This window comes from Sus scrofa, chromosome 14 (genome assembly GCF_054392235.1).
Source record: "Sus scrofa isolate SSC_HxYL_T2T_F1_AM1 chromosome 14, Sscrofa_HxYL_maternal_Yorkshire_Landrace_v2.0, whole genome shotgun sequence".
In the NCBI taxonomy this organism is placed as follows: domain Eukaryota; kingdom Metazoa; phylum Chordata; class Mammalia; order Artiodactyla; family Suidae; genus Sus; species Sus scrofa.
Window position 1 is genome coordinate 129,523,135 of NC_139396.1, and position 27,495 is coordinate 129,550,629.

At 47.5% G+C, this 27,495-nt stretch overlaps 1 protein-coding gene across 50 annotated transcripts in view; it reads right to left on the reverse strand.

Moving 5' to 3' along the window:
- Positions 1-27,495, reverse strand: part of SORBS1 (sorbin and SH3 domain containing 1) — a 240,825-nt gene that overhangs the window by 35,318 nt on the left and 178,012 nt on the right. For 19 of the 50 annotated variants that reach the window (XM_084994930.1, XM_084994936.1, XM_084994924.1 and 16 more), the window contains 4 exons: positions 24,478-24,561; positions 15,329-15,378; positions 5,514-5,686; positions 2,764-2,849 (listed from right to left, as the gene is read on the reverse strand). In XM_084994930.1, coding sequence (XP_084851056.1) covers positions 2,764-2,849; positions 5,514-5,686; positions 15,329-15,378; positions 24,478-24,561 — 393 coding nt within the window. Of the gene's footprint in view, positions 1-2,763; positions 2,850-5,513; positions 5,687-15,328; positions 15,379-19,686; positions 19,789-20,396; positions 20,463-24,477; positions 24,562-27,495 lie in introns of all 50 variants that reach the window. The other 31 variants (XM_005671335.4, XM_005671334.4, XM_084994932.1 and 28 more) reach the window with 2 other exon arrangements.

Consider the following 27,495-nt stretch of genomic DNA (forward strand, 5'->3'; position numbering starts at 1 on the left):
GTCACTTTTGTGCTTCCTATTCCTGCTGCTCTAGAGGTACTCACTTCAGAAAATATGGCACTGCTTCTGCTGGGCCAGACAACCTTTCCTCTGAGCACAATCTTTAGGTCTCAGAACATGTACCAAAGGCTATTTAGGTGACTGACAGAGAGTATCACTTACTTATTATGACTTTGTTTTGTTTTGTCTTGCTTTTTAGGACTGCACCCACAGCATACGGAGGTTCCCAGGCTAGGGGTCGAATTGGAGCTATAGCTGCCAGCCTACACCACAGCCACAGCAACTTGGGATCCGTGCCGAGTCTGCGACCTATATACCACAGCTCGCGGCAATGCTGGATCCTTAACCCACGGATGGAGGCCAGGGATTGAACCTGTGTCCTCATGCATACTACTCAGATTAATTTCCACTGAGCCATGATGGGAACTCAGATCATTACTTTTAACTTAACTCTTTCCTCATTAGGTGAAAGGAAGCTGAGTTGAAGGGCATGGCATAGACTATGAATACAGAAGATAAACCAAGCATAATGGTACCTGGGTTTAGAAGAAATAACCTCTCCTAAGGAAATAGTCATCTATTTCTAGTTTTAAAGGCCTTTTAAAATAATTAAACAATGTTGTATCTAACTACATGTCCTCATTGCCTACTGAAATGACCCTATAGAAGTGAATTTTAATGTCTTCTTACTCCATACGAATTAAACTTATGGTCCTGGGATTGACATTTCTTGCAGGAAAGCTCTAGTTAGAACTGATCATTCTTAGCATTCTCAATAAAGCATCAGTCTTCTTCCAGCACACAATTAAATGCCCTCAGTGACACCTAGCCCCCAAGGAGGGAGGGCCCACGTTCTATGTTCCTCCGGGGTCCACCAGTAATAAAGCAACTGGTCGTGGCTTTCCGGTGCTCAGGTAAGCGTGGTAAGGATTAATCAAGACAAGACACGAGGAAGTGCTCTGTGAAGCACAGGGGAGCTCTGGTTTCCAGCTCAGCCTCTGGAAAAAGTTAACTTGCTCGGTGGCCCTGGACAAGCCGCCACCCTGTGTCAGCCCTTTCCTAGATAAAACAAGGGGACTGGCTATATGTCCCTCCCGGGACTGACGAGTTCTCGCTCTCTGAGATGCCATTATCACCAATGGTAATAATAAACCATCTGCCCATTAAAAGGCCAGGACCGTCATTCCCCTCGATGGGACATGGGTTATTGCTGAAGCAATGGAAATGGAAGGATGCAAACGGAGCAGAGCTCCCTACCCAGCACCCGAACATGACCTCAGTAAATCCATATTCCCAGTTTAACCACATGAGCCAAAAATGATGGATTAAGACACAAGGATTCCCGAGCCTGTGTTATTCAGGGCGAGCTGCTCACCCTCTGAATTGCGAAACCAGCAAAGTAAAATCTGCTGCCCACGTGGTAGGCAAGACGTCTATCACTAAACCTTCTGGGTTGGATGCTAGGGGTACTGCTACCCAAACGGAATGTCATCTTCTCTCATCAGAGAAGCCCCGGCTCAGATACGTGGGAATCTTGTTATCTCAGTGACAGTGACCAAAAGGCATCTGTTCTGTGGCCCAATGGACACTCCTTGTGAGTGGGGTTTTCACCTTATTACTACAAATAATTCTGTCCATCAGATGCCTCTTCCTGTTTCCACGGACAGGTGCAAGTGTCTTACCGAACTGTCTGTGTTGTGCCTGGAGAGGGGTGGAGCGATGGTCATTTTTGCCCTTTGTCTCCCCATCGGGCAGCGGTGACTGTTACTCTCCAGCTCTTTTCAATGTCAGCCTTGCTCTAATCCACCAGGAAACTCCCCCTACACTCTGAAGCCACTCAACAAAACAGAGCAACCCAGGAAAAAGGCTTCAGACTTTACAGGGGAAGGGGCAGATTTGGGTACACATGAATGCCCTCCCCTGCCACCAACAGGTTCAAAGCAAGTCTTCCATCTCTTAGTTCACTGCGGGAAAATGGTCATCAGGGCTTGTTTAATCTATAGGGCTCTTTCTTACGGGAACATGAAGTCTGGAAAGCACGCCTCATAACAACACTTCATCACAATGGAAGCTTGTGATCTTGCCTGTTTAGCTGATACGCAGAACGACCCCTTCCTAAACCCCAGGAAACACCGCTCCTTTTCGGACCTGTCAGTTCTACCACTGTAGGACAGATATCGCAGTAACTTCCAGACAAGCTCTGCATCCTGAAGTCCTGGGGTGGGGAGTTACCAATGCTTATTGGGGTATCTCTCTTCTTCTGAGTTCAAGGCAACTTAAAACGGTTTTTATAAAATGCGCCATTGGTTATATTCTTTTTCAGTGTCCTCTTTCTCCTACTGCATCCTTCTCAATGTGAACTATGCTTTATGCCAATAGAGAGTGGGTGGTATTGGAGAAACAGGAGGGTGGTTGTCCTGGAGAGTAATTAGGTGGGGGACTCTGCTTAATAACAAGAGGAAGGGCCTCTGGGTTCCCCTTGCAAGGCACCGAATGCAGCGGTGGGCAACCTCTTTCTGAACTTCCCAGGCCGCAGTACTGGCTGGCCTTGGCATTTGGAACCTGGGGCCTTGGGGAAAATCAGTCCTACTTTTTGGAAAAGTAGAGTAAGAGAGGAGTGACGGAGCCTATGTCATCTAAAAAGTCACCTGTGAAAACCCAATGTTTGCTTCTAACTGCTAGACCATATCCCCTCCCTGAATGTGTACCTCCTTCATATTTTTAACTGCCCAAGAGCTAAGAGATTTCAAAGGGGGCGATTACCTCTTTATCATCATGACGTCTTCGAATAAATTCTTCTGTAGACTCCAAGTAATCAGCTGGGATAAAATGCCTTGGCGATTCTGAATCTTCAAAACAATAAAGTAGAATTAAAACAGGCAAGGTTTGAGTAGGAAACCAGATTGGGAAGAGATTTCACCTTTCAGCCGTGAGAAATAATATCAAGTGTTCACCGTCTTTGGTGGTCAGTACTCAAATTCTGAAGGAAAAAAAACCCAAATCCCCTCCCTCTTGTTTCTTGACTTAGGAACCCGTTTAATACAAAGAAAACTAATCAGAGGCAAAACGTGAGCAAAGAGAGGATTTTCTTTGAAAAGGGCCCCTATTAAGAGACGTGCAGGATCTTACAGGGACGCACACTGTACACACACACACACACACACACACACACGTGCGCGCGCGCACACACACACGGCCACCGAGAGAGGCTGCCTCTCAAAAAACCACGGGGTGAGTTGAGATTGGTGTGAACTGCAAAGGTGTTCAAGAGTTCAAATGAACAAATTTCTCAGAGGAGCTAAACGGCCAATTTTTCTTTCGAAACAGAGTTTGGCGGTTAGTCTAAATGACACGGGGGGTCTGTTTTTAAAGAAGTGCAGCCACTACGAGCCATGATTAATTGCCAAGCAAAACAAACAGAAAACGAAGGACGGACCAGAAAATGAGCACCAAGGGCACACGGGAGGAGGGAACAAAGCAAGCAGAGTGGAGAGATGGGTGAGGTGAGATGGGGCAAAGACACAGAAGGCCACCTCCGAGGGATGTTCCCAGTTCACTTTGGGGGTTGTTGTTCCTGTCCAGGCCGTGGTCTGGGTATGACATGGAGTTCCCGTTACTAAAGGCTCTCGGGCAGACCTCCGGGGCTGAGGGTCTCTCCTGAGGGGCCTCAGAGGTCCGGCTCAGCCTGGCCATGGTGTGCCGGGAAGACAGGCGTTTGGGGACCGAGGGCTTCTCCCCAGAGGGGGGCTCATCCAGATGGGGCTGACTGGGGGGCTCTGCCTTCTGGCCTGAGAAGTCCCCGGAGCAAGGCTGTCTAGGGGGGTGCTGGAGAGGCTTTTTCAACCGAAAAGGGAGGGGGCTCATTAGGTAGATGTTCCTGAGGAGCGTGGCCTTGTCCCCCCGGGGGTCTGGGCGCCAGTCGGGCCGCCTGCAGGTCTGCTGCTGCTCGTGCCTCCGGATGGTGGTGAAGCGGGTGTATGAGGCTGGGCAGGTGCCCTTGCACTTGTTGAGGCGGTGTTTGGGGAAGTCTCCATGCACACTGCTGCTGCTGCCCTCTCGGCTGTCGCTGGAGATGTTAGAGCATCGGTCCAGCTCGTCTGAGCAGGTGGAGAGGGGCTCGGAAGGCACGAGGCCCCGGAAGCCCAGGGTGGGGTCTGCCATCCGGCTACATATTGGGGAGGCATAGAGGCCCTCGGGGCTGAGCCCCTCCACCACCTCTCTGGGCCGGAGCTTCGTCGACTCCAGCAGGGACTCGGCCGATCGGGCGGAGGTCAGGCCACCCCGGGCCAGCGCAGGCGTGAAGGACTTGCTCAGCCTGCCCGACAGGTCCAGGGACGGCATGGAGCGTGAGCGCTGGATCAGCTGCTCGAAAGCCGTGATGCGGGAGGAGACGGTGTGCTTGGGGATGTTCTCTGAGCCCTCCTGGCTGGGGCCCAGCTCGCCCCTGGACAGTGCCAGGCCGCTCCTCTCAAAGTGGGAGGCAAGATCCCGTACACTGGAGGAGGAGACAGAGGCCAGGGAGAGGCCGGCCCGGTTGATGTGGTGCATGTCCCGGTAGAGCACGGTGAACTGCGAGCCGGCCCTTCTGGAGAGCGGGCAGGGCCTCCTGGCGCCAGTGCTGTACTCCTGCAGGCTCATGGTGCTGCCCAACTTGCCGTCGTAGTCCCGCCTCGAGCGCATCAGCAGGTTCTCCACGCTGCCCCCCACTTGCAGAGGGAGGCCTCTCTTGGAGTCACCCAGAGAAACCGAGACACACAAGTTCTCGTAGCTCTGAGCCTTTTCTGATGGCAACAGGATGCTCTTCTGATCCTGCAAAAGAGCGCTGGGAGCAGAGAGCCTGGGTTTGAATTTGGAGGGGAGGATTTCCGAAATGCAGGCTTTCGCGGCAGACAGGGGTTTCTTGTGCTTACACCCAGGGCCTAACACACTGCTAGTGTGACCCGCTCGGCTATGGACTGAAGATGAAGAAATAATGTGAGCATTCCCACCTTTACGATCCACTGGAAAGCATGCAGAATAAAATAAACAGACCCATTAGGTTAAAGCTGAAAGCTGCTACGAAAAGGAAAAAAAAAAAAAAAAAAAGGAGAGGTAACATGCTCATTTGTCATAAGGGGTTTTTGGGTTTTGGTTTTAATTTCCAGTCGATGTCCGGAAGCAAAATAATCTGTGCTGCAAAGCAGGTGCAAAGATGCAACGAAAAATGGCCACCCTGTTAGAGTTAGGAAAAGCTCAGCTAATTTCTAAGAAAAGGGAATCAGAACGAAAAAGAGAGAGATGCTTCAGGGAGAGCAAGAGTGGGTTCAAAGGAAGGGACGCTATTAATACCAGAAAGAAAAATGGCCGGTGAAACACTAGGGGAGGGGCTAGGTGGGCTTGATGGCCTGGAAATGGATCTGAACAAGTCAAAACTTATCCCAGTAGCTGGAGGTTCCCCGCCCCCCAGCCCTGCCGCCAACACCCCGATGATGGGTGTGGATGGGCAAGCAGCACCCCCAGATTCACCCAGTTACCTTTCGTGGAGGCCGAGCTGGATGGCCGCTTGAGCCCGCTCAGGCCCTGGAGAGGGATGTCTCCTCCTTCCAAGACACTTTTATAAATCTGCCTCTCGTTCTCCAAGCTAGCAAAGTCCCCGGGAGCCCCATCTGATTCCCTCTTCACTGCGTGGAAGTTGGAAGAATATATACTGAGAACGATGGAATTTTCAAAGAGAGAAGAGGGGGAAAAATATACAGAATAAGATTTAATATTTTTAACATTTTTTTCAAAAAAGCACCTTACCAGCTGTGTACAAGGCAACACCCTTCCTAGCATCCTAATCAAGAACCGTCCTTTTGGAGTTCCTGTCGTGGCTCAGTGGTTAACAAATCCGACTAGGAACCATGAGGTTGCGGGTTCGATCCCTGGCCTTGCTCAGTGGGTTAAGGATCCGGTGTTGCCGTGAGCTGTGGTATAGGTTGCAGATGTGGCTCGGATCCTGCGTTGCTGTGGCTCTGGCATAGGTTGGTAGCTAGAGCTCCGATTCGACCCCTAGCCTGGGAACCTCCATATGCTGTGGGAGCAGCCCAAGAAATGGCAAAAAGACAAAAAAAAAAAAAAAAAAAAAAAAAGAACCGTCCTTTCTAAAGGACACTCTTACCGAGACAGCGCGCTATAGATAAGACAGGCTCACAGGTGCCCTTGGGAGCTCAGGAATTCTGTCCAAACAGCAAGGTGCTCTAACCCACATGATGGCATTTGTGCTTTAAAAGAAGAACTCTGAGAAATACCTCCTAGGGAAAGAGGGCAGTAGCAGGGGTCGGCCAGGAGCTGGGGGCCCTGTGGCTGCACACGAGATGGGACAACCAAGGACCTGAGTGGAGCCTCTGCATGTTGATGGCTGGTATTGGCCACTCCAGGTCCACCACCTGGATTATTTTTCTGGGTTGATCCTTGCAAGTGCTTTGACCAATGCAGTATGGAAATCAACCATGAAAGGGGGTGACCCAGCTGTGTTGGGTCTCCAGGAAGACCAGCCACCAAGTGTAACGGGAAGCTGGGATCCATGTGCTTTTTATCCCAGCCACATGTTGCACCAGCTGCTTTCAAAATGTGTATTGAGAACATTATGATGTGTGTTATAAGTGTAAACTATGGCTCACTTACAGCTTTCATTTATTTTGTGGGTTTTTTTTTTTTTCTTTTTGCCATTTCTTGGGCTGCTCCCATGGCATATGGAGGTTCCCAGGCTAGGGGTCGAATTGGAGCTGTAGCCACTGAACTAAGTCAGAGCCACAGCAATGCAGGATCTGAGCCACTTCTGCGACCTACACCACAGCTCACGGCAATGCCAGATCCTTAACCCACTGAGCAAGGGCAGGGACCGAACCCGCAACCTCATGGTTCCTAGTCGGATTCATTAACCACTGTGCCACGACGGGAGCTCCAGCCTTCATTTATTTTGACCATGCTGAGAATCTAGGTATTTTTGCACACCACCACAAATCCTTTTGGGAATGAGGTGGGGCACAGGCAAAGGTAAGAGCACTTATTTGCTAAACCTTCCCCCTCTCCCAATTCCAGTTTTCTATGCCCTTGTCCACTGACACACACACACACACACACACACACTCAGATAAGTGCTGACCTCTCTACCACAAAAGCACTCAAGTGCCCGCTAGGCTGCTTTTCAGTCCTATTGAATTCCAGTTACTGACATCAATATGGACTTTCCAGCTCTTAAGACATCAACAGCTTGATGAAATTGCTTCATCTCAATATTTCATTGTGAATATTATCAGGGGAAAGAAAAGGTTAAGGAATTACAATAGAGGACACCGAGACACCACCCTTGAAACCTAGATTCTACAAGGAACGGTGTTCTGCTTTCACTTGCTCCCATCTGCCCATCTCTTTCCCCCTCCCCATGCATCAGTACACTGTTATTTTTATACTCCCACAGACTCTGGGTCCCCATGGTTACAGACAATGACAGCAACTGCAGCCCTACACCCTGCTTGGGGAGCCGTCCCATGTGGGTGGCCCTGGGCTAAACACCTGATAATCATTCTCTAATTCCCACAAGCAATCCTACTTTCTCCCATTTTCAGATGAGGACGAGGCACAGGGAGGGCAAAGGAGACTGGCAGAGGTGGAACTTGAATCTTGCCGTCAGACACCCTGACTATACTCTCAGCTGCTGTAACATTTCCCGACCACCCAGGAGGCAGTGCCTTCCAAGAGCCCAGGCTCGCACATCACAGGAAACGGGCTTAAAGATGCTGGAGCTTCGTGTGCCTCATCACTGCCAAGGGCCACCTGCCAGGGTGCACTCTTGGACAAGTGTCCAGAACAAGGAGTCAGAAACGGAAAAGAGATGAGACTGTGGTAGGACAGGCGACCTCTCCACCTCAAAGTGGTCAAGGTCCCCACTGCTTCCAGCACTGGTAACAACCCCTTCCTGGTCTCCGCCAATCCTGGGCCCTGGTTCTATGCCCACCGCTGCTTTAAGGGCTTCCCAGGTCTCCTCAGGGCACTGCCAGGCTGTCCAGGTGCTCAGTCCCTCCTCATTCCTCCAGCCTAGGTCAGGGGATCAAATGCTTCTCCCTGTTCCTCGGACGACATGGGAGAACCTAAGGGGAATCTAAGGGGAAAGAATCGAAGCTGACAACGTAAAAGCAGGCAAATGAAGCGAGGCTACAGAGCACCCTCCAGGGCATGTGTCTCCAAGGAGCAGCCCCTGGGAGAGGCAGAATGAAGCCAGGCTCTTCCTCCCAGGCTGTGCCCTTGTTTGCAGGTGCCCACTTGACTATCTTGGCCATGGGTGCACTCAATACACATTGGTTGAATGAATAAAAGGTCACATTTTCAGAAAGTAAAACTGGCACACATGATCTAAGGATATGTTTTGACTTTTGAAATTATGCATTTAGAAATTCTTTCACAAGTATCAGAATTATACCACATTTACTGAGGGCTCCTAGCTCCCAATATCAGTGACCAGGGAGTCATCGGAAGGGTGGAAAGAGAAACTACAAGGGATTAGGACAGCGTGGGCTGAGGCTGGCTGTCCCTACTGTGTACTGGGCCCCTGCCTGGAGGTACCCCTCCCTCCCTAGAGACAAGCAGGTGCAGCTTTCCAGGCTCTGAGGTGACACCCACACCGCTTTTGGCTCTCCTGCTTCTGCCTGTAGGAGGCGTCCCCAGCCACTACCCTGGGTTCTGATTGATAAAAGCCGTCAACTCTTGCTCGAGGGCTGGAGAACCCCTAAAGCTGCCTTGCAAGGTTGTGGGACTCTGCCAATTTAAATAAATGTAAGTTCATTTAAACTGGCTTTAAATTTGAATTTCACAATTAAAAATAAATCTGGGGCATTCCCATGGTAGCTCAGTGGGAAACGAATCTGACTAGTATCCATGAGGATGCGGGTTTGATCCCTGGCCCCGCTCAGTGGGTTAAGGATCTGACATGGCCATGAGCTGTGGTGTAGGTCGCAGACACAGCTCAGATCCTGCATTGCTGTGGCTGTGGGGTAGGCCAGCAGCTATAGCTCTGATTCAATGCCTAGGCTGGGAACTGCCACATGCCGTGGATGCAGCCCCCCACCCACCCATAAAAAAAGGAAAGAAAGAAAAAATAAACCTGCCCCTTTTCTACATTTCCCTTTCACAGTCCACCCTCTTCTTTTCTTTTTCTTTTTTTCCCACATCCTCAGCATGTGGAAGCTCCTGAGCCAGGGATGGAACCCGAGCCTCACAGTGACAACGCTGGATCCTAAACCCGCTGCGCCATAGAGGAGCGCCTCCATTCTCTTCCTTTTGGCTGTATTATTTTATTTTGTTGTCCAGTTGAACCCCATGTTTCTCCTTTTTGTACAGCCTCAACTGAGAAAAGATCCTTTAGGCTCGCCAACCCACACTGGGATGACGGAGATCTATCTTGAGAGGGGACCGTCTCTAAAGCCCTGTCTGCCTTGGTGTGGGGTTAGCAGATCGCCCTCAGCACCAGGGACTGACCGACAGCGGTTTCTGTCCTGCTGCCCATGAAACTACCTCAGCCTCGGGCAGAACTGCCAAGCCCACCCCCCTTGTGCCTCCTCACTTCGTTTGGTTACGACTCTCAGCCATAACTGGCTGCCTGATCTCACACGCACCCCCCACCTCACCAGTTGTCAGAACCCACCTCCCTCCCACAACCACCCCACTTCTGGCTTTATTCCACCCGTTATCACCCTGTTTTCCTGCTTCCCACTAGAACAACAAGCCAGTCCTCAGGAAACCTCTCAGAATAGATTTGCTACGGCCAATTGTTTTCTTTCTGATACCAAAGCCAACATGTTTTTCCAGATGTGGAACACTTTGCAACGGAGGGCCTCCTTGTTTAAAAAGGGCACCTGAAAGCTCCTGAACACTGTTTTTGTTTTTTGTTTTTTTGTTTGGTCTTTTTGCCTTTTCTAAGGCCTCTCCTGTGGCACATGGAGGTTCCCAGGCTAGGGGTCGAATTGGAGCTGTAGCCGCCAGCCTTTGCCAGAGTTACAGCAACGAGGGATCCGAGCTGCGTCTGCGGCCTACACCATAGCTCACGGCAACGCTGGGTCCTTAACCCACTGAGCGAGGCCAGGCATCGAACCCACAACCTCATGGTTCCTAGTCGGATTCATTAACCACTGTGCCATGATGGGAACTCCCTCCTGAACACTGTTTTTAAATGTATCATCTCCACTGGCTCGCCGAAGGTTAGAAAGTCATATCATTTGTCCCAGTGTCCCCAAGGGGAGTCTCAGGAGCAGAGTGGTGAAGGCATGTGCAAAAGGTCACGGAGTTCTTGGGTCTTTGCTGTGGTTCGAACAGATCAGAGAGGATGGGAAAACCTGCCAGACTGATTGAGAAAGGCCAATTCGGGCTAGCAACCACTGACTACGTAACATAACAGGTCCAATTCAGGAGCTCAGCCCTCGGGTAGCCTGAGTCAAGCCATTTTCGGTTAGGAAAGTGCAAGCCAGGAGACAGCGGTGGAGAACTCGACCTGGTCTCTGCCATCTCTGGCTAAGATGCAGCGCTGGCTAAGATGCTAAGATGCATCTCTGGCTAAGATGCAGCGCTGGCTAAGATGCTAAGATGCATCTCTGGCTAAGATGCAGCGCTGGCTAAGATGCTAAGATGCATCTCTGGCTAAGATGCAGTGCTGGCTAAGATGCTAAGATGCATCTCTGGCTAAGATGCAGCGCTGGCTAAGATGCTAAGATGCATCTCTGGCTAAGATGCAGCGCTGGCTGCTGAGTTTCAAGGGACAGTCAACAAAAGCACACTCGCTGGAAGGACAAAGTGAGAGAACAGAACAATCGTCTTAGGGCTAACTGTTCCCAATGACGTTAACAGGCGGGCTCTGGAGGAGGCAGGCAGGGTCCGGGCAGGCTGAGATTCCAGCCCAGCTCCAACAAGGAATGTGATTGGCTGAGGCAAACCCGCTCTGTTTAAAAAGTTGGGAAGAATCCGTTTCTTTCAGCCTCAGCCTCTTTCATCTGCAAAACTAATACGGGTTGGTGAGATGGTCCGAGAAATCCATCTTCAAATCTGTACAGACCTTTCTTTTGAACCCCAGACGTAAACATTCAACTGCCTTCTAAACATGCCCAGCTGGCCCGGTCCTCAGGCATGTTCAACCCAACCTGTCCCAACCAAACCTGTGTTCCTCTATCTCCCCCTTCACCCAAGCCAGAAAGCCGAGGGGATCAACCCCCTTTCTCCCTCTCCTTGCCCCCCAGACCCAGGCAGTCACTAAGTCCTGCTCACTCCCTGTCCTTGACACAGCTCACATGAATTCCTCTGCTCCCCATCCCCGCTCACCCCCGTCTCTGCAGGAAGCACAGCATTGCTTCCATGGCACCTCTGCAGCTCCGACTCCCTCCAATCATCCTTGCAAATCACTGCCAGTGATGTTGTTAGAAGACCTCAGTTTGTCATCTCAACGCTCATCTCATTCACTCCACAAGTATTTACTTAGCAGCTCCTCAGTGTCAATCACTCTCCTAGGTGGAGGTTCTACCGAGGACAAAGCAGACAAAAACGTCCAGCCTCATGGAATTCAAAGAATGCGTATGGATATATGGCTGGGTCACTTTGCTGTGCAGCAGAAATTGTCAGAACACTGTAAATCAACTATAATTTAAAAAAAAAATTTTTTAAACCTATTTAAGAAGAAAAAAAAGTAATTGTTTCTAGATTTGGGGGGAGGGAGTCTAGACAATCTTGAAGAGTGCTTTATGCTACAGGAAAAAAATTTTTGTGTAGTTATAATATAATGTTACTGTCATTCACTTCTTATTTGATGCGCCACTATAAAACATTTCTTTCCTCCTCCACAAAACAGAGGTGCTGAATCTTTCCTGGATCCCATCACTGAATGTACCACCCTGCATTCTGGTTGTCAGGTACAAGCGTGTAATTTTCCAATGAGACTCTGAGCCCCTTGAGGCCAGGGCGTTTATCTTGCTCATCTTTGCATGCCTGGTGTCTAGGACCACTGTTCAATAAATACCTTTTAGTGGAACAAATAGTTTTATGAAATTAAATGCCTATAAGCACACAGATTTCTGACATTTTTAAGGCCTGGGGCTGGGGGCGGGGCGGGGGGGGAGTTGTGTGTGTCTCTCTAATCTTTCACATAGTTCTTTAGGTAATGATTTGTGTTTTGATCTTAGGTGAGATTAAGGGGAAAACGTGTTTTCTCTAGTGGAACAGGACCATTTAGAAAAGAGCAGTTGTTCTTGAGTGCCACTTGCTGGCCATATAGAGTAAAGCTCTTTGGTTAAGCAAAAAATTTATCCATGCTAATGAATGCTAAGTAATGAAGAAAATGAGGAGTCAACACAGCTAACTTACAGATCTGATAACTCCAGGGAAATAAAATTCAAAGTTGGACATACAGTGTGATCATGATTATAAAAATCCATTTTGTTCAAGGAAGAACTGAGAGTTGTATCGGGATCTTGGGACAATGGGTAGATTTATTCCTTTCTAGTCCCAGGTTCTTCTAATATTGTGATATGGAATCATGTTAATAAAATTCTACACTGCAGTCTGCTTAAGATGTGAAAACGGATTTAAAACAACAGCATCACTTCTGCGGTGACCACAGAGTTTTGGATCCCCAGCCACCCATGACTCTTCTTTCTTAGTCCTTGGCTTAAGTCAAAGTGCAGCCAGTATTTCTTTCCTGCATGATTCACATCCGTGCAATGAAAGAGGCCAGGTAGGTTCACAAGCTACCTGCCTCTGTGCTAAGCAAGTGGGATTCCAGTTAAGGGAGATTTAAGATCATTTCTTCAGCATTTACTGTGCATTTGCCTATGTGTCAGGCGCCACACTTAGGCGGACTCCTCACCAATTCCAAACACAGAAAAACCTTATAAACTGGGAGAAAACCAAGCCTGAATTATTGAAAAATCCCCACATGGAAGAATAGCAGGAGGGGAAAACATCTATTCCTGCCAAGTGTGGGCTCTGGCTGAAAAACAGTGGTCTCTGGCGACCTATTTCAATGATACAAATAGAGCACTTGGTAAATTAACACATCAAATATCTTTATGTACACAAGTATTCAGTGTCTCAAAGCAATTTGCTCTTTTAAAAAGTCTGCATTTGTCCCCTTCAATCCTGCTAACACACTACTACATAAATGGTTGCTTGTTTTTTTTTTATCACTCAAAACAGTAAAGCCTAGCATGACTTCGGTTAATTGATTACTCAGTTTTGAATCCATATTGGTACAGGTGAGAGTTTACTGGTAGATCCCAGCCAGGACCGTCACTGCTCTCGTTCAGCAACAGCTCTGCCACACACGGCTTTAGAACCTAGGCACACATACCTTCATGTGCTTGTTTCCTCACCTATAAAACAGGGATTAAAAATAACGCCTGATCCCAGAATGTTGAGGACTAAATGAGGTAACGTACATACGGTGCTAAGCACAGGATGGGGCACACAGCAAATGCTAAGTCATTAAATGATCATTTCATTCAAGACCTGTGCTCCTAACTCTGATAGCTGGTGGGAGCTGCCTTCTCTTCTGAATACTTTTAACTTCTACAATCTAGTTCATTCACTTGCCATATTTTTATTTCCATTTTTTTTTTTTTGATGTATATTTTGTCCCTAAAGCTATTTAGGGGACTCTATCTTATGCCCCTATTATAAGACCCAGCATAGTGCCTTAGATCCAGAAGAAATTCACTCAGCCACTTGAAGCGATTTTCCACCAAAATACCCTAGTCCCAGCTGAATGACTTTCAAATGCAACTACTCTTGCAAAATGCCTTCTTTGGTGAGGGAGGTTGGATATGCCCTAGTGGTGGTAATATTTCCCACCTTAATCCATAAACTCTGCATTCAGACCAAGTCAAATTTTTTTTTTTTTTTCTTTTCAGGGCTACACCTGCAGTATATGGAGGTTCCCAGGCTAGGGGTCCAATCAGAGCTACAGCTGCTGGCCTTCACCACAGCCGCAGCAACACTGGATCTGAGCTGCGTCTGCGACCTACACCACAGCTCACGGCAAGGCCAGATCCTTAACCCGCTGAGCGAGGCCAGGGATTGAACCTGCAACTCCATGGTTCCTAGTCAGATTTCCACTGTGCCACAATGGGAATTCCTCAGACCAAGTCAGGCTTCTATTTGAACATGAGACTAGGTATAGGGGAACTTGGTTCACGGTGGACTCACAATAGGACCGGTAATAGCATTCCTTTCCTCCTTGTTTCAAACGTCACATAGATGGTAACAGAACAGTGGTAAGATGAGAAGCCGCTCCTACCTACTGGACACACCAGGCACTATGGAGATGCAGTACTTACCCTCATAGAGTTTACAATGTATTGTAGTTATAAAAACACAAGAGCATAATACAAGGAGAGAGCCAGAGAAGTGTGGAGAGGTACTACCATGAGACTGGGTATAGGAAGGCTGTGATAGAGCCCATTTACACAAGCCAAATCTGGGGGCGGGGGCCGGGGGGGGCCAGGGGGCACAAACATTTGGGATAACAGCTGCATCGTAAAGTACGGAGACAAGCAACCTGGGAGAGACCATGGATGGTGTGGGGGAGGGGGAAAGGAGGCTGGGGGTTACTCCATGAAGGAGTGGGCTATGCATTCATCACCCAGGCAGGGTTCTCAGAACTGGTCTCAGGGAGTACAGATCTCTGAGATGGAGAATCAGACAAGTCGGCCCCTTCTTGGCTCCATCTTCCCCTGTGACAGGTCCAGCCTGAGGACCCCACCCCCACTGTTATAGCAGATGTAGTCTTTTTCACCCCACCCCACCCCAAGAATCAACAAATGAACTTACTTTTCTTTGTGTGTGTGTGTGCATTTTAGGGCTGCACCTGTGACATATGGAGGTTCCCAGGCTAGGGGCAGAATCGGAGCTATCGCTGCTGGCCTACGCCACAGCCACAGCCACAGGCACAGCAGGATCTGAGCCGTGTCTGCAACCTATACCACAGCTCACGGCAATGCAGGATCCTTAATCCACTGAGCGAGGCCAGGGATTGAACCCTCATCCTCATGGATCCTAGTCAGGTTTGTTAACTGCTGAGCCACTAAGGGAACTCCTGAACTTACATTCTAACGGTAAAGATGCCAACACAAGGAAAAACTTATCAAAGGTAATATGATTCACCCCAAAACTAACTTGGAAAAGGAGGAGGAGAAAACTAACTGGAAGACCACCATTGCTACTTATCACCAAATTGCATGTCATTCCAAACCACTAGACTGATACAAATAAAACACAAGCCTCTCCCCAGTTCTAACATTTAATACATCAAGCCATGGAAACACCGGCAACTTACTATCCAGGAGGCTCTGAAGAAGTTTCCGGAGTGGGGCTGACTGCTGAGCTCTGTAAATGTCAAAAAAAAAAAAAAAAAGACGATGATTTACTTTGACTCAAACATTTCAAGCCAAGGGGAAAATGAGACAAGCCCCTTCCCCAAGGCCTCAGTGCTGGGGGAGGGCGGGGTTCTTCCTCTGGGAGGAGGGTTTCTGGGCTTTTGCCTCCCAGTGGCTGCAGCCAAGACTCTCCAGGTGGGTCGGGGGATGGCCCACCCCTCATGTTTATCTTCAGTCACAGGCCCACCGCATGGCAACATGCATTAGCGACATGGACAGCTTACCCCCAGCACCACCCCCCCACCACCAAGCCCACCAGACTCCTTCATGCACCCAAAAGCCACAGCCAGAAACAGAGTCATCCAACACTTCAGGTACAGGATGCAAAAATGCATTTTAAAAGACTGTACTTCTGGGAGTTCCTGTTGTGGCAAAGTGCAAATGAATCCGGTAGGAACCATGAGGTTGTGAGTTTGATCCCTGGCCCCGCTCAGTGGGTCGAGGATCTGGCATTGCCATAAGCTGCGGAGTAGGTCACAGATGCGGCTCGGATCTGGCGTTGCTGTGGCTGTGGCACAGGCTGGCAGCTACAGCTCCAATTAGACCCCTAGCCTGGGAACCTCCATATGCCGCAGGTTTGGGCCTAAAAAGACAAAAAAGACAAACATAAAAATAAAAATAAAATAAAAGACTGTCTTTCTGGATCACTTGTCCACCCCTGCAGATTCGAAAGTGTGGAAATAGAAACACAGTTTCACAAAACCTATTAGTGACTGTTTCAGCATGAGTGGGGGGACATGCTATAAAAATACAGGCCACTATGCAAAATGAAGAAAACAATCAAGAGCTCTATGCAGAGAAAAAGCAGCATAATTACAGTTTACAGTTTCTGTTGTCATGGAGAAAGAAAGGCAAGGGGTTTGATACATTTGTTTTTAAAAATCACCTGGTAGGTGAATAAACCAATGTCAAGGTCACTTTTAAAGATGCTCCTGGAGTTCCCATCCTGGCTCAGCAGAAACGAATCTGGCCAGTATCCATGAGGGTGCAGGTTCAATCCCTGGCCTGGCTGAGCGGGTTAAGGATCTGGCGTTGCCATGAGCTGTGGTGTAGGTCACAGACGCAGCTTGGCAGCTGCAGCTCTGAATCAACCCCTAGCCTGGGAACCTCCACATGCCTCAGAGGTGGTCCTAAAATAAATAAATAAACAAATAAATAAATAAAAAATAAAGATGCTCCTATCTCTACTAAAGACCACTTCAAGAAAAATGAGCTCTTGGGCGAAGAGATATCTGGGGAAAGAAGAGAAACGCCAGGAAAAGACTGTGAAAGAAGGAGATGATGGGAGGGGAAACAGCCCTCATCAGGGGCTCGACCCCCCAGCCCCCCTGTACTCCCAGCCCCACTACTCCTGAGAAGGCACTGCTCCCATCTCCATATTCATCCTGCCAGCCCCCTTGCCTGCATGGGACCCCCACCCCACCCCCACTACACCTCGCACCTGCCTCATCATGGCACCTCATCATGGCACCTCATCGTCTCTGCGCAACCTTGCTCGGTCCTCTGGAAACTCCCCCACACCTTCCTTCCACTGTCACACATTGTCAGTCAGTGCTGGACCCTGGGGGGTCCCCTTCACACTTCACCATATACTTGAGCCCCTGTTAACTACTTACCCAGCAACCTCCAAAGTCTTCAGAAGCCTCTTGGTTGTCAAATGCACTGAACTTTCCTCCACGTCTATTTTTAGGGGGCCCCTCAGGCAGCTCTCAACTTGCCCCACCTCCACGTTTGCTCCTCACTGTTCTTCTCTGACCTGGCCCTCCGCCTCCCGTTCCGTGGCATCCAACATCCAGATGGGTGGCTGTGGGCCTCCCTTCCATCTGTTCATCTACCCCAGGATGTCAACCTTCACTTCTTAGGAGATCTAGTCTTCTGCTTCCAACTGTCTATTGGATACTCCCTATAGGAGACCCAAAGACCACCTGGAAAATAAACTACCCCAAACCACCTCCCTCATCCTCCCTCTGCACTGACTTCCTCCCTACCTTTCCTATGTGACATACTGATGTCCCCATTCTTCCAGCTTCCCGACCAAAACGCTATAGTTGCCATGTCTCCATCCCATCCCCCCAATTCTCTATTCTCACATCAATTCGTTAAAATGTCCCATTGCAACTTCCTCTGGGATCTCTCACATCCACCCTCCCCTGCCCTCCAGGTGGGTGGCCATGGTGTTGCGGGTTTCACCCCTACACACTTGGACTCCTGCAGTAGCCTCCTCACCCTCTCAGCCTCCGACTAGAGGGTTTCCCTTCCACTCAGTTTCTCTAGCATGAGGACACTAGTTCTCTAAAACACTTCCTGAATTCCATTGCTGGCCTCAGGGAAAGCTCAATCATCTCCTTAACCATATGGTCTGACTCTACAATCCAGGGCCAACCCTCTTTTCCCAAACCTACCTCCCACCGTTACTACCCCAAATTGCCTATCACAGCTGTGTGCATCTACTTTATTCCTGAGTAAACCCGAAACACACTCGCTTTGGGGCCCCTCGCCGTGCCTCAGAGGGATGGCCCCCATTCTCCCCGCAGACCCAAATTCCACAAGCCTGTGAAGTCGCCCATGATTTCCTGGACGACTTCTCCCTCTTCTGAGCACTCAGAGCCTGTAGCGTTCACTTAGCTCTTACCAGGCAGCGCTGTGAACTGCTGGAGATCTTTTGTTTATGAGCATGACGACGCTGTCATGCCCTTGGAGGCCACGTCCACTCTTCGTGCTGATTTAGAACCTCTCTCAGCACGTCTTGCCCACACATTAGGGACTAGGGGTCGCACATGACTGAACCAATGTCAAGAGGATCCAGCCCTGCGTCAGGCACCTCTTCGGTGCACCCAGCCCCGGGCAGGGTTGTGAGGACTGGATGCCATTGCTGCCCGAGGGAGGCTGCAGGTGGTGAGTCCTCCTCTAGCTGCCTTCCAGCCTGGCACGTGTTACAGAACCACTCAGACTTGGGGAAAACGTGCCTGCCAATTCCTTCTGGGCTCCCGCCCTGCCCCCAGCTCACTTTAGCTCTTACCTGCAGCCACAGTTCTCCTTAAGAACCAGCTCCACCCTCCCTTCCCACGGCAGCTAGGGTTGGTGCCCCGTCTGCACCCTGGCTGGAAACTCAGCTCCCACTTTGCCCACCCCGTCACCTAGCTGCCTGATTGCACTGTCGCTCGCCTTCAGTCCCCCCACCCCAAGGGCCTGACCGTGGGTCCTGGGGGCTACCTCATCCTTCAGTGACTCTGATTCCCAAACCCTAACTCCCCGGGAGCTGCCTGCGGTTCTCAGCTTCTGCCCCTCTTATCCCAGCCCCTTGTGCTGCAGCCACAATCCCCCAGTTTGAGTCTGACACAACTTCGTACCCAAGGTAGTCTGACCCTCCATGTCTCAGTTCCGTCTAAGAATAACACAATCCGTGAGCTTATCCTCCATCTCTCCCGCCACAGTCTGTGGACATCTGAGCCTCTCCAGCAGCGTCCGCATTCCATTCCTATTTTCTGTAAAGATTCCCCTTCCTTGTGAGAGTCTCCTTTGTTTTGCCGTGGAGCCCCCAGGGCAGTTCTCCAAACCTTTGCTGTTTTCCTTCCCCTTGGGAGCCCAGTTACCTTGGACTCTCTCCTTCTACGCATCCTTTAAGAAACCACATGGGAACGGAGCTCCCTTTAAAGATATCAATGCGGGCTGAGTGGTAAATGGTTGTGACCAGGCTGACTGGCTTCTAGAGTGCGTTTTTTTGTTTTTTTTTTTTTCTTTTTTTCTGAGAACTTTCTGACCTTTCAAATCACAAATACCACTAACGACCCTGATGGTGCCATGCACGTTAGAGGCACGCAGCTCACTGCTGCTGTGTTTCGGAAAAGGATCTCTGAGGTTGGGATCTCCCAGGGCTGCAAAAAAGATATGGAAGTTGACTCTGAAAGGTGACTCCCTGAAAATCCAGCGAAGGTATACACCCAAGAGGATGAAGGGGAACCAGAAGGGTAACCCCTTGAAAGCAGAGAAAGAGGATTGGGGTTGAGGGGGGCAGTTAAAGCAGCAACCACCCTGCATATATTTGAAAAATCCCCTTTAAGGAAGATGCCAAGCTCGAGAAATCCAAGCAAAAATTCAGTTGAGGGGTGGGGGCGGGGAGCTGAACAAGAGTCCGAAAGCCATGCACCTTAAAAATAACCGGCATATCCGTCCATCACCTCGACTCCATCAAAAACCATGGAACAGGGAGGAAAGCAAAGGGAATGAGGGAGAGGGCAGGAGAAAAACTCGGAAGTACCTGTGACAGGTTTGCACTGGGTGCTTTAGTAAGCGGCTCCGTTTTTCCTAAATCTGCCTCTAACTCTGTTGGGCAGAGGTTGAGATCTTTCTCTAGATTAGTCTGGTTCAAGAGAGAAAAGATGGGAAAGAGGGTTTTCGTTAGGAGGGAAGGCAGCCCGCGGGGAAGGTTACGTTTGAAAAGTGAGTTTTTTAGTGTCACACATGAACAAGGCAAAGATGGCACGACTAAAAAACACAAGAGCTGACTAGAAATGAGTTAAAAAGACAGGAAAACAGAGACGGCAACCTTAGGCATGGAGAATAGAAATCCTGAGGTCATCAGAGCTCCAAAACTCTATTCTATCCGCTCGAGCAAGAGAGCAGCTACAGATACCACCCAGAACACCTACCTTCAAGGAAATATCTATGGTTCTCTCTTTGCAGCCTATGGTGACTGTGACTGATTCGCTAGGTCAGAGACGTGAGTAATTGCTTTAAAAAACCCTCTACGCATTAGTAGACCGTCTTAGAGACTTTGTGAAACGGTTTTACCACCAAGCCAAAAAAGGAAACAGAGTTACAATCGAGTTAAAGGAAAAAAACATAAAAATTAAAAAAAAAGAAAAAATGGGATTTAAGAAAATAAAAGACCACACCCCACAACACACTCACACTTGCCAGGCCAGAGCGCGCGCACACAGCCCACGGGAGGAGGCACAGTGGAATTACCTTTCTATCCTCTCTAGGAAGGATAGAGCAGTCTCCAGGAGTATAATCCCATATCTTTTTGGGAGGCTGACCGGAAGCAGAGGAGGAAATGAAGAAATGAGCATAAAGACATAAAAGACAAACACGGAGACCGGCTCAAACGAAGAAGGGGCAACACTAGGAGAACTGTCTCAACACAGAAAAGTGAACGGAAAAACAAAAGGAGCGGGCACTCTGCCTCCTGAGGCCACTGGGGGGACCCCGAGGAGTTTTCTAGGTCTAGGTCTCAGGAGGAAATCGCTGTTGGATTCTAAATGTTGCAAACTTAAAAAAGGGCCACAGTGGGGACGGGGGAGGGGGAGGGAAGGAGCATTAACACCGATTTGAACCAAAGCAAACATTTAAATTCCGCATGGTTCTTTTCACACTAAGGTTGACACTGGAAGCAGTCTTCCCCGCCCTGTAAAATCCATCACATCTTCCTAAATGTGTGAATTTGGAGATCTGACTGATGGTGGGCCAGTGGTGCTCTTTTCTGCGGTTCGTGGCAATGAAATCCATGTACAAAAAGGGTGTTAAATATTGCGCTGTATAACTAGACAATTTCATGAGACGATGACAAAAATTGCCTTTTACAGTTTAACTGGACTTTGAGAACACGGCTGGTGGGTAGAGTCAGACCGTCCACCCTCCCCGAGAGGACAGAGCTCATACTTTGAATTTTAATGGTGAACTGTAAGGTCATTTTTGTTTTCTCCTTTAACTCTTCGTGTTAGAATGAGAGCTGTGATCCCAAGGTAGAAATCTGCCGGAGAACTGTTTTAGGTTGAAGGGGGGAAGGGTCCAGAAGGCGGACACCTGGAGGTTACAAGCCACTTTGAACTCTGGAACCTCTTTCCCACTAAGTAAACCTTGTTCGGCCCACTTAGACTTGACATTCTTACACAATGACCTCTGAGGAGAGGAGATACATTAATAACTCCCATCATTCTGGGCAAATTTCATCATAACCAACTCTATGGAAGCATTCAAATTAGTTTTACCTTTAGCCTTGAGCTTACTTGCAGAAATCACATCAATTTCTGCAGAAATTAGCGGGAGGGAGGGGAGGGGGAGAGAGAGCTGACCCTTGGGCCCTTTGTAATGAATTTGCAAATGAAAAGCAATTTGATTCCAAGGTGCCTTCAATGCAGACATCAATAGGTCAGTAAGGTGATCTCTGCATACACAGGTTCTACAATTTGTAAAATAGGTGCCATTAACAATGACCATTCATCTTTAAGCGCTTACATACACTGAGATTGTTCATCTGGGGATGCAGACTTTTTTAAGTCATTGAAGGCAGCCTTACTCCTTTCTTTAGTTACCAAAAAACAAGACAGTGCTTACAATTTAAATTGGTTTTAAATATCCCCCTCCATGGTCCTTGGGGTCTCAAATTATTTGAAATTCTACAACCTGTTAGACCTCAAAGGTATTACAGTCAGAAGGCTGCTGAAGCTTCAGCTCATTTTACGTGACTTTAGGTGAAGGGGCCAAGGAAGAGAGGAGATCCCTGGAAACGTCTGACGTTCTGGCAGGCTCTCACTCCTTTGGAGGAAGTGAGTCCTCGGTTGGTGTGGAATAAAAGGGAGAAACGATAATCCACATGATTTGATGGGCACGGGAATTTCATTCTGCTTCGGAATGACTGAAAAATCTTCCAGAAGAACATCCATGGTTTACACCCCTTTTACTTCTGTCTCTTGCTCTTTTGTGGCCCGTTGTTGTTCGGGGTAGAAGAGAAAGCGAAGGAAGAAACGATTTCTCCCCACCACACCTTCTTCCCAAACCCTGGGAGTAATATCCAGTCATCAGCCTGGTTCAACTAGGTAACAAGCCCCCTCTAGGGATGTCTCAGACCCTAAGGACCCATTCTTCTCAACCATGTCCCTCAGGATATGGGCCTTGATTAAGCTAGTTTGGCAAATCTTCAAAAGCATTATCTTTTATTACTTGAAAAGACCTACACAAAAAGTAGTGGCCCCATTTAAGAAGGCCTCTAGGGCCTATGCAAGGAACACTCAGACTTCAGAGAAAACAACGTTTGGAAAAGCATCTCTAAGTCTTTAAATAATTAATAGGCAGTTAGGGCAATAGGGTAGGAATGCAAATTCTAGGAAGGTGCCAATCAGTACACAAATGGACTATGTTCTCAACCTTTGTCTGGGTTGGTTGTATGGTGCTCAGGCTACAGTTTCCAAGAGAAACAATATTAACTTACTGAGCTGTTCATAGAGTCTAAGTATGCTGTGACTGCAATGCTGTCTATTGCTAACAAAAAGAGTATTATTTACGATGACAGATTTGGTAAAAACAAACCAATTACAATTAGAAAAAAAAATGGCTTCATAACATTTCCTGAGAGTTAATATTTCAGTAAAACTAATTTAGTTTTTTTGGCAAATGAGGAGACAGCTAGAAATTTGTGGATTCTGAATAGGGCTTCAAAAATCAATGGCATAGACTCCTTATTAGTATTATTTGTAAATTATTACAATTTAAAGCTAACAGCTTTTTCTTTCCCTGATGAAAGTATGGAGTTATATTATTTTTATATATACCAATCATGGTCTTTTGTTGGGGGGGCGAACCTGCACATTTCAAGTTTGTTTTTTTGTTTGGTTTTGGTTTTGGTTTTGGTGAGATAATTGAGCAGGTTTTTAAGAAAAAAGGGTTAGGATGCTGTTAAATATTTGAATGTGGAAAAGACTGACTGAGGTAGACTCTATTGATGTCTGAATGATGGATAGCAGAGAAAAAAGGGTGAGAGAAGAGTGAAGTGTGCACCAAAGCTTTGGGGAGGGGAGGAGATGGTACCAACTTTGGGTTAGATGCGTCCCTCTTCATTGGTCACTAGGTGGCGCTGTTCAACCAGGACAGCATTGCTGCTATGGGGTCACTTAATCTGGGAGAGGGACAAGGTGGGAGGGATGCCTGTTTTTCCAGGCTGGGTGTTTGCAAGCCAGGTGTGCTAACTCAGAAAATGCTTGAACATTCAAACAAAGCTCAGTTTCACTAAATCAAATAAGAAATTCCAGAGCACCAGCTACACTGCCGCATCTTTATCTTAATGAAAAAACATACTACGGAATTTAACATTTTACAGAACGATAAAGTTAATTGCTATCTGCAAATAAAACCATCATTCTAAATCATAGTGATTCAAATGCTGGATTCCATGCTTAAGGTCTCATACAAACACCTAATAAAATGTTTTATTTTTAAACATTTAATCTCTGCACCTGTAAATTCTTTTTGCAGCTGTAATAATTACGATTTTAAAGTAACTGAAGTTTTAAAGTCAGTTTCCAGTCATCTCCAGTGGAAAAATGAGCTCAAGTCTCCCTTCTGTTTGATACTCCTGCGGGTGCAAGGCCAAGAAAACGCTCCTTGAAGCGCCAAAAATCAATTTGCACCAAAGCCAAGCCAGACACATCACAGGGAAGCTGCACGATATGGGGCCAATACTAAGTTTGCTAGAATTCCTAACTCCCAATTCTAATTTTGGGAAATATTATCCTACCTCACAGAAATAATTTCCTATAAGTCTCCTGAAATGGGGTGGCATTTGCTGATCACCTCTGAACAGAAGGGTCCTTTTTTACTCACTTTGGCACTTTGCTGCATTTTGCTTCTAAAATTTCTCTTTAAAGCAGTGACAATGCTGGTGTTTCTCCATGTATAATGTATTTTCCTGCTTGTACACCATGAAGGCTTTGGTCAAGGAATTGAACCAAAGGTGGGAAAGCTGCAGTCCACAAGATGTGTGATACCTGTTGCTAGTGCTGGGACATCCTAAGACAAGTAATGATTTAGCTGTGTCTCCTGGGATCTTCTAGCAAGAAATCCTTTCCAGAGTTCACTGTCCCTTCTGAGTGAAGTAGAGCAAGGGAATGCTTCCAGGTGGTAGTGAGGCTAGCCAATCCCACCACTGACAGCCAACAAGCCTGCTCCCCACTTCCTGCATTCTTTACAAAGAGATCTGATTCTTTAGCAGCAACTATGCATCAACAGCATTATTTTAAAAGGTGTCTATAACCACTGAAGCTATTAAACTTACCGGTTTCCCAAACTCCAATTCCGAAAAGAATTTATACCAAGGTTCATTCTTTAAATCTATCTCTTCTGGGCTTATATCCCGACTCTATAGGGGTTGGTGATAGGGAAATGGAAGAGAGAGAAGGATAACATTATGCAAAGATTACATAGGAACTGGCCAGTAGAGATGCAGTGGTTTCCAGAAACAGCACCTGCATTCAACAGCAGCAATTATCCAGTTTTTACTGACATGAGCAACATCAGGGAGCTGAATCGGGCGGGAAGGGATGTGTTTATGAAAAGAAGCACGCTGAGGTGGGGAGCAGTGGGGGACCATTCTTGGTCCCAAGATGAGGCATGGCAGATGGAGACCACCAGACCTCGTCGCTGCCCTCCCAACACATCGGAATACGGGCGGAAGAGTATTCCTCGGCAATGGTCGGAGTGGTAGGAGAAAGAGAGCCCCGATTTCCTCTTTACAGAGAGCTATTAGTTGCGAGCAAAAAACCTGGCGAACACACCCAACATTTAGCCATTGATGCCAGATGAGTAGAGCAAACAGTTTTTACGGGCTAGTACAGTTTTAGTACTTATTTGCAAGGCTGCCTTAAGGTTTTCAAAGGAAACAGCAAATACTGACACTTTTTATAAAAGCCAATTTGTTAATACTGCATCTTTAATGGCACATGAGTAGGTGAGAAACCGTGTCCCATACACAGTCAAGGGAAAGACGATGTAAGTAAAAACAGAAGACACAAGTGAAAAAAAGCATTTTAAACGAGCATCCAGGGGGAATGACTACAGATGGAATATACTTTGTTCTAAGAAATAAATGCGAAGGAACTGGGGAAAAAAAATAAAGTGAGGGAAAAGCTGAACAAGACAGACAACAGAACAACACGGAGGGAAAAAAACTTCCGGGTTATGTTACAAAAATCAGTTAGATTTCTCATTTTATACAACTCTAAGAGGCAGTTCACAGACTCATCATTTGATTCCATGGATTTCATGTTTAATCAAATAGTTATAGCAATCTGGTACCTTGATCTATGAAAGAGCATGTGTTTCTGGAAGTAATGAGTCGGAAAAGGAATGCCTGGAAAGGAAATCAGGTTTCCCCTTAATAAACTGGAGATAGGTTCCCATCAGACAGAGGAAGTGTTAGACCTCACAGCTTAATTCGTATGTGTACATACGTTTCAAAAAAACCTTGATAGTCACAAAAGAGACAGACGGTGATATTCTGACAATATGAAATAGAAGATGCACATTTTCCACTGAGATTGAAAACATCACAGAGAAACTTCACACCCTCGGGGCGACGACACGAGGAAGGAAACGGATGATCTCCCAGTGACTCCTTCACAAAGCAGCTCCTCCCAGGCACATTTTTTTCTTAACATTCAGTTAACAGGTCTTTTGCAGTTTATTGACATGGCTGTAAACGTAGTGACCTTCACCAATCTCTTTAAAAATCCCTGTAAGAACTTTTACCATTAGTCCTCCACTTTAGCTTAAAATAGAGGAAGACTTAGCAGAGAACTTTTCTTTAACTGAAATGTAGTTCAGTTAATTTGAAATGAAATGAAGTTAATGGATAGATGTTAGCTGAAATCAAAGGGAAATATGTCTTAAAACAGAGTTCTGCCCTCTTGCATCCAGATTAAAACCTCCAATCATCTTTGGGGACGTAGGACTTAAAGGAGAATACACGTTCTCTCTCAGTGGATTCTATAATTATGTAAAATAATGGATTCCAAATGGAGTCTATATTTACTCAATGAAACAAGGCACCCTATCTACAAAGATGCCACTACTCAGTAGGGACAAGTTTAAACACAGGGACATCCTCGATCCCTTATATGATGGAGTTTCATGAAACCTACTTCATGTTTCTTATTTTTGAAGACTATTTATAAATTGTTCTCTGAGAATAGGTTTCCTTCTTTCCTTCCTTTCTTTCTTCTCCTTCTTTAAAATAAAATGCACCAACTCTCTCAGGAAACTGAATGTTTTGGTACTCAGTCCTGAAAGAATTAACCTGCTTTCTTGTCAAAGGTTGTTTGCAGACTGTTTTACTGCTGAGATTAATACTGCACTGAGAATGGAATCAGAAGGTATGTCCACCAGCTTGGATCCAGAGCAGCCGGCTTCAGCCCTTTGAGTCACCAGGAGAGAAAGTTAGAGAGGCAGTGCCGCACGGCATTCACATCTGCATCCGATGCTGGCATTTCTAACTCCACTATGGATCCAAGTGGGGGCTGGCCGCAAAGGGAAAACGCCCTGGATGCAGAATAGGCTCTCTGCACTGGCAGGCCAGGCAGATGCCACAAAGCGAGGCCCAGTTCTCTGCTACCAGGGCTGTCTTTTCCCAGCTTGGCAAAAACCTCAGAAAGGGCAGAGGACTCGCAGGGAAAATGCTCGACTGTTCCCCCAGGACCGTTTTGCTGCTTGGACAGGAGCCAGAGACTAGCCTCAGATTTTCATTAAATAATCTGAATGTGGTGTCTTCATTTCCAGGGCACTTTATAAGGTTCATAGACCTTTTAGCCACATTACTGCACCTGATCCTCTCACCCAATGCTTCAGTAAGGCTGCAGGCCAGAAAGTAACTCTATTTCACAGACGAAAACACTGTGGTTCAGGAAGGTGACATGACACCCCAAGACATAAGGCAGAGTCAGAATTGGAACTCAGAACTCAGACCCTGCATTTCCTAGTCCAGGGCTATTTACATTGCTCAGACAGCCCATGAGAAGGGGGCAGGCCCACCAAGTCTGCCAATGATGCCAAGAGCCAAGAGGGCCACCTCAAAAACTCGAAAAGGAACTCAAGGGGATTGTAAACTGGGAAGAAACCAAGTGGGGTACATCCTCTTATTTGTCACTTCCAAATATCTATCCATAATAACTATTTTAATGCCTGTCCTTCCCACTACACCTTATGGGAGCAGGGGCCCCAATGTCTCTCCCAGGGCTTGGCACATAAAAGTTATTCTACACAGCTGACCCTTGAACAATGCAGGGATCAGGGATGCCTG